Source organism: Chaetodon auriga, chromosome 21, assembly GCF_051107435.1.
Source record: "Chaetodon auriga isolate fChaAug3 chromosome 21, fChaAug3.hap1, whole genome shotgun sequence".
Classification (NCBI taxonomy): domain Eukaryota; kingdom Metazoa; phylum Chordata; class Actinopteri; order Chaetodontiformes; family Chaetodontidae; genus Chaetodon; species Chaetodon auriga.
Genome location: NC_135094.1, coordinates 1,617,501 through 1,625,000, shown reverse-complemented (window position 1 = coordinate 1,625,000; position 7,500 = coordinate 1,617,501). Strand labels below are relative to the sequence as shown.

Genomic DNA, 7,500 nt, shown 5'->3' with positions numbered 1-7,500 from the left:
CAGTGGGAGGTTTTATCGGGTTTCCTCGGTAGCTCTCCTCAGATTAACTGGACATCAGCCAGTTAAAAGAAGGACGTGGTGGATCTGATAAGCTGTCGGTGGATCTGATTGGTTGTTTCCGGCTGTTTTATTCAGCAGAAAGACGATATCAGCCTATCAGAGGGCAGCACGGTGGACCTGAGGAAGCCCGGAGAGGAAGAGGATGAGTATTCAGAGATGGCCGAAGAGGCCATGGACCCTGACAACTGCTTCCCAGACGGTAAGGACGCACACACACACACACACACACACACACACACACACACACACACACACACACACACACACAGAGCAGTGGGACTCTGAATGATTGTTTTCTATCATGTAAAAGTTCGTTGTTTTGTTGGATGTCAGCTGGCTGCTGTCACTGCTCACAGTTGGCTGTTTGGGACCAGGCTATTTCCAGGAAGCCGTCCAAAAGCTGCATTGTTACAGATATTCTTTAAATCCCCGAATGATGTAATCCATAATAATGTTAATCTGATACCATCCAACAAACACTGCTTCTCCTTAAACCTCCTTCTCTTATAAGGACACTGTTTCAAAGCAAAGTCGTCCTCTGCATGTTTCCTGAGCAGATCTGAAGTCTGTTCACGCTTTGTTCCACCCGTTCATTCTCACATGGCTCCACTAACCGTGAGCCCGTCCCACCGCCCACCTGCCCCAATACTTTCATGATGAGATTTATGATCCGGCACCAACTAACCCAGGTGAAACGCAAACACCTCGTTCCTTCCTGACTCAGCCGGTTTCCTCCTGGAGCGCAGAGATTTGTCTTAGGCCCAGTTCAGCTCCGCTAGCATGACCACCGAACAGAGAGGAGGAGGCAGAGGAGGGCTGGGGGAACACTGGAGAGCTGCTTGGCTGGCCACAAATGAAATCCCTGGAGAGCCGAGATAACCTATGACGTCTTACCTTTAATAGGTGGCCAAAGAATTAATCAAAAACTGGGCAACATTTTCCGCAGTTCCACCGAGAAAAGACATTATTATTATAATTAGCAGAGCAGACGAGAAGAGCCGCTCTGAGGAAACAGTCGGTCCTCTCTGAACACGTTTGGCCAACTTTCACATGTAGTTTGTGCAGCGTGTTCGACAGCAGTGCAAAGCGAGGCGCCGTTTAAAGAGCCGGCTTTCATCAGGCATATGCTCAGCTTCTGCTGACGACTGAAGAGCCTCAGTTTTTCATGAAATGGCTTGAAAACGTGAAATGCTCTGGTGTGCAGATGCTCAGAGATGCAAACGGTTGATTCGTTTGGATGTGTTCAGTAACAGCTCAAAAGCAGGGAAACGACGGGACCGCTGACTGATTTGCATTTATTTTGGTTTCTCTGCTAAGTTTTAGCTAAATGATATTAATTTAATCCATATTTTATACATGTTGTTGAAGACGAGATGATGAAAACGAGTTTTAAAGCGTGTGAGGCGTTCACTGTTCCTGTAATCTATCCTGGTAAAACATAAGAAAAGACAAACCTTCTTCTAGCTTGTTCATCATCATCATCATCGTCGTTGTTATAACTCAGATCATCGTCCTCAGCCTGCAGTAACTCAACCAGCTGGTGGTTCACGGTTCTCGGTTCTTTCTTGCCGCAGGATTTGAGGCTGTGAGTCACGTGACCGTTTCGCTAACCGCCCGCCTGGCCCGATACCTTCATGATGAGATTTATGACGGTGACTAACCCAGGTGAAACGCACGCACCTCGTTCCTTCCTGACTCAGCCGGTTTCCTCCTGGAGCGCAGAGATTTGTCTTAGACCCAGTTCAGCTGCGCTAGCATGACCACCGAACAGAGACGTCAGCAGGAAGGAGACGGCGAGGAAGCGGCGCTCTGCGTGTCTGTATGTGATCCTGATCAGAGCTCAGTGAGACCGAAGACTTCAGACCGGTCAAATCAGAGGTGACTTCAGGGGACGGACAAAGGCTGGGACAGAATTAGGCCAGCGAGGAAACCCTCTCGATCGCCAACGCCTGCAGCAGAACGACTCCGGGTCCAACATTACTGCCATCAAGCATCACACAGTACATTATGAAAACAATAAAGAACAATGAAAGACATGCGTGCAGGTGTCAGCATCGATGTAATGAGTCTAAAGAAGCTCGTGATGAGTTCCAGGTTGGCGTTCCTCTCAGACAGCGTCCAGAGAAAGGCCTGCTTCCTGTTCGAGCTGCTCCACATGAAAGCGCCTGCCAAACAGCAGATGTTGTATTAGCTTTGATTCATTTAGAAGATTGATGCGTCCGTCGCTGCTGTCCCAACACGCCGCCTGCTTCCCCCTGATTCAGCAGAGTCCTTCACGGCAGGCGGACGTTTGTCACCGGCTGGACTCAGATCAGCTGCTGCAGGAGAGGGATGGAGACTCTCCCTTTGTTCCACAGCTCTGGCATCAGCACGTCTGCATCGGTGGGCGAGACACATGAGCGAGCGAAGAGGAGGAAAATGACGAAGAAGGAAAGAAAAGCAAAGAGGGAACAAGAGGAGAAGAAAGTGAAAGGCAGAGGTCACGAAAGAAAGAACAGTGTGAAGGACCAAAGAGTGTCAAAGTGTAGGAGGACGTGAAGAAGGTGAAAGACAAACGTGTAAGACAGTAAGACGTGAAAAGAAACTAAAAGAAGAGAAGAGGGAAGAGAACAAGCTGGACTTTCACTGTCAGTGAGAAGAAGGTGAAGAGGACATGAGAAGAGGAGAGGACAGGAAATGAGACAAAAGGAGAGGAGACGGTGATGGACTCAGATGGACTCAGGTGACAGAGACAGAACTGGACCTCCTGCCGCCTGGCTTCCCTCCCGACTCCCCTCACAGTCCCCTCCACTGGACCAGTACGACCAGTACGCTGACAAAGCACTGTGTCAGTGTGTGTACACGCGCTTGTGTGTGTGTGTGTGTGTGTGTGTGTGTGTGTGTGTGTGTGTGTGTGTGTGTGTGTGTGTGTGTGAACAGTGGTTCCGGCGACTCGACCAGCTGCTGCGGAAGTAGGCCAGAAAACTGACTAACAACAGCCTGCAGACACCAGCTGTGTGTGTGTGTGTGTGTGTGTGTGTGTGTGTGTGTGTGTGTGTGTGTGTGTGTGTGCGTGTGTGGGTGTGCGTGCGTGTGCGTGTGCATGTGTGTGTGTGTGCGTCTTGGTCCAACATTATTCTCACGATCATCTCGTCACGTACGTTCGGTCAGTGCAGGGCTCCACAGTGAAGTTAGCAGAGACGAATATCAACATCCGGGTAGACTTTCAAAATAAAGCTGCTGAGAACAGTGAGAAACATGTGGTTAACGCTGCGAAACGGTCGCACTTTGGTTTTAGGATTTAGGTTCAGGAAATATCCTGGTTCGACACACTTCAGGTACTTCACATCAGGACACAGTCCACGGTCTCCTGGATGGACGTCTGTCTCTGTCTTTCACCCATCCGGCCTCTCCAACCTCCTCTGTAGGTGGACTTTTTTCGCTCTTCGTACCTCGTTATTGGACACAGCTCTAGTTATGAGTAATCATTTTAGGCCTTTGCTCATGTCCCTGTTCTCACGTCTTTGGAGTATTTAGTATTTAAAGCTTTGACATGTGTGACAGCACCTGTACAAAATAAGGTGCAAAGACACCTCTGATGAAGAGCTGATTGTCCTCCTCAGAGGTGTCGTCTGCCAGGAGTCCCAGCAGAGTCCTGGTTCAGGATCTGGACGGCCTGAGGGGAGGAGCTCCTCTTTAGCCTGTCTGCTCTTGTTCAGGACGGCTCGAGTCCTCCGTGACTCCCGCCGCTGGTCCTTCAGCTGAGCGAGTCTCAGAGATGCAGAATGACACTTTCAGAGCATCGTGATCGCTTCTAATTTGTTATTAGTTCTAATTAGTGACTTATTAATGTGTTCATACTCTGTCCTGTAGTTATTTTGAGCCTCCCTCATCTTAATGCACCAAGTACGACAACAGTAGAAACAAGCAAATTATTTGCATGTGTGCACATTTGCTTAAGTTTGTGTGTTTATGTGAAGCTGCTGTTGGCTATGAAGGATTGTGTGTGTGTGTGTGTGTGTGTGTGTGTGTGTTCCTTCACGCTGTGATTACAAAGCACAAACAGCAGCGCGCCTCCCCGCTGCTCCCTCTGGCTGTCAGTAAGACAGAGTGTGTGTGTCGGCCTGAATGGCGACGCTCCCCCGCCGCTAATTATTTATCACACAGGAAAAAGGTCGGTGGAACGGGAGAGTCTCAGCGAGCGGCGCTAACGAGTCTGAGAGCTGCTGCGCGAAGAAACTCCTCAGATGAACGAAGGTCAACGCTTTGGTTTCACGTGTCCTGTCCGTACCTGACACGGTCAAACAGAGAGGCTCTTTTAGCGCGGGGTGAGAACGAGGCCTTCAGAGAGCTCAGAGAGGCGTTCAGGTGCTGAGTCTGAAGAACGAGGCATGTCTCCGATCACGAGTCTGAAATATGACCACAACCACTTCCTGTCGTCCAGACAGAAAGACTCTGTGGCACGATTACTCATTATTTCACTGTTATCTCCACTCAGCCACAAACACACACACGCGCGCACACACACACACACGCGCGCGCACACACACATTTATTCCCTCTCAATCGCGTGTCATGCAGCTTCACAACATTAACCAATGAGTTGGCATTTAGAGGACCAATGGGGCAGCTAATCTAAATGCCCGCTGTCAGCACTGTGTGTGTGTGTGTGTGTGTGTGTGTGTGTGTGTGTGTGTGTGTGTGTGTGTGTGTCTGTGTGTGTCTGTGTGTGTGTGTGTGTGTGTGTCTGTGTGTGTGTGTGTGTGTGTGTGTGTGTGAGAGAGAGACTTCTATGGATTTTTATATTTGCATGTGAGCTAATATGTTCATATTTTTCAGCATGCGTGTTGAATAATGATGTACTGTACCTGTAGGGTACGTGTGTGTGTGTGTGTGTGTGTGTGTGTGCGTGTGTGTGTGCGTGCGTGCGTGTGCGTGTGGGTATTTGTGCATGTAACAGTGTGTGTGTGTGTGTTGTCTGCCTCAGCAGGCAGTGAGTAACGCCTGCAGTAGCAGCAGCGGCGGCGTTTCCCACTCTGACGTCTCGTACCTGAAGGCCTCAGGTGTGGCTCCACAGCAGCAGTTTGATGCTCAGGACACTCTGTCTGCTCTTCGTCTTCCACTCTTTGTCTCCATCAGTTCGAACACTGTGTTCAGTGCGAGGTCAGATTCTTCTCCGGTGGTGAAAACAGACAGAAGTCTCAGATTCTGTTTAGAGGAGAAATATTACGATGGAACTGACAGAAGAGACGAAGACGTGATTAGAAGTCCATCAGCTCCTTCAGCTCCTGGATTCATCACCGGTCAGGCTGCTGTCACGCTCACGTTCAGGCGTGTAGCCTCTGACACAAACCTCAGTCAGACGAAGGACCAGTGAGGTCCGACTTGGAGCTTTCCAGCAGACGTTCTCGTCCCGTCCGGTTGAAGGTGCAGCGGGAAGCAGAGACACCTGAGCGCTACCTGTCCTCAGAGCTGTGAAGGCAAACAGTGCACATGCGTTTCTAGGCGGAGATGGAAAACTAAGTGTGTCACAGGTGTGTGTTTATGTTGTGTGTGTGTTGGAACGCGGAGGCACCGAGGGTCAAACAGTCAGCTGGCGGGGGATCGTTCAGCAGCAGGACGGTTCAATACGCGATCAATGCTGAGCGAGCGCCGCCGAAGGAGGCGTCGGCCGGCCGGCAGGTAATGTGATGAGGCGTTCAATGACAGTTTATCGCAGCTGCCTTCAGGACCAGCAGAGGGGCTTTCCTAACACACACACACACACACACACACACACACACACACACACACACACACACGTTGATAAGAACTCTGCCAGGCGGGCTGATTGAGTGTCGGATTACCTCTCGCTTGTTTTCATTGGATTGCTCAGCCGGCGTATCGGGGAAAGCCTATTAGCAGCCATGGAAACAGAAAGCCGAGGTAATCAGAGCTCTAATTACAGAAGTAGGCGGACGCCGCAATCAGCGGAGTGACGAGCAGCCGAAGCACAGCTCGTGCTCGTCTTCAGTCTGTCTGCTACAGGACGCTCAGGGAGCAACTCACCGCTGATCCTGTCGGGTCCTGCGTGGAAAAGGAGTTCGTGAGCTCGCTGAGGAGCTGGAGGTGCGCAGCGTCCGGCTCGCCGAGGCTGCTCCTCTTCCTCCGTTCATCCCTGCAATGTTTAAAACATCAAAGATGGCCGTGTCTTTGGTTGTAGGTGCGCTTGGAGGCGAGACCTCCGTATCAAACAGTCTCTCAGGTGAATCCCATCAGTCACCAGCAACAGTCACACCTGTGTGATGTCACTGCGGACACTCTTTCCGCCACACGCACACACACCTTCGTAGTCTTCCTCTGTGGGCTGCATCATGCCTTGCTAGAGGGCACGTCAGCAGCGCTCCGTCGAGTGAACGCCCCGCTCGCAGTCACAGACACGCCGATTGAATCTGGAAACTTTAGCGACGAGCCGCTGGAGCCGCGGGTCGCTTGGCGGCCCGATAAGGTGGAACGGCGGGAATCCGATCCCGGTTATCAGCGCTCGCTCAGCGAATGACGCACAGCTACAGAGAAGGCTGATCCCATCGGCTCCAGGCTCGTCCAGCTGCTCCCAGGATGCATCAGCATGTGACGCGCTGCTGAACACGATGCTTCCCGTTCGGAAAGCTTGAACTAGACGAAGCCTCTCACAGCGACGTCTGCCAATGATCTGAGGTTCTGATGTTTTTTGACCGACGCAGGCTGAGTACCATTCAGTTCTGTGATATTTGACATCTCCACCGCCCGCATCCCCAAAAATCACAAACTGTGCTTTTCATTTTGGCTGAACGTTGCCTTTAAATACCGTTTGTCCACCTTCCAACAGTACAAATGTTTGCAAATGAAATGTGAATGTGATGTGAACGCTGCAGCCTGCTAATAGCATCACTCCGTTACACACACACACACACACACACAAACACACACACACACACACACACACACACACACACACACACACACAGGCGGAGGGCTGTTGTAAGGAAGCAGAAGCTTAGCATCTGTCAGAGTCAGTAGTTACACAAGACAACATGCCTCTAAACACACACACACACACACACACACACACACACACACACACACACACACACACACACACACAGAGCACTGAATACGTGTTTGCATGCTCAAGCCTGAACACAAGCAAGAAACACATGTTCAGACACACACACACACACACACACACACACACACACACAGAGCACTGAATACGTGTTTGCATGCTCAAGCCTGAACACAAGCAAGAAACACATGTACAGACACACACACACACACACACACACACAAACCAAAGGGGTAGATGGAGCGCTTCATGCTCCAGGTCACTTGTATGCGACGACAAAGCGGAGATGCCGCGGCCGTGTGTGTGGCTCTGTGTGCAGCTGTGATGCCGGCGTGCCCTCGAGCAAGGCGCTGGTTGAGACTCACTCAGGCTCGTGT

At 50.9% G+C, this 7,500-nt stretch overlaps 1 protein-coding gene across 1 annotated transcript in view; it reads left to right on the top strand.

Moving 5' to 3' along the window:
* LOC143339742 (sodium channel protein type 5 subunit alpha-like) overlaps positions 1-7,500 on the top strand; it is a 105,114-nt gene that overhangs the window by 74,670 nt on the left and 22,944 nt on the right. Inside the window, exon 19 of the mRNA XM_076761157.1 lies at positions 136-259. Within this exon, the coding sequence (XP_076617272.1) occupies positions 136-259 (124 nt within the window). The remainder of the gene's footprint in view (positions 1-135; positions 260-7,500) is intronic.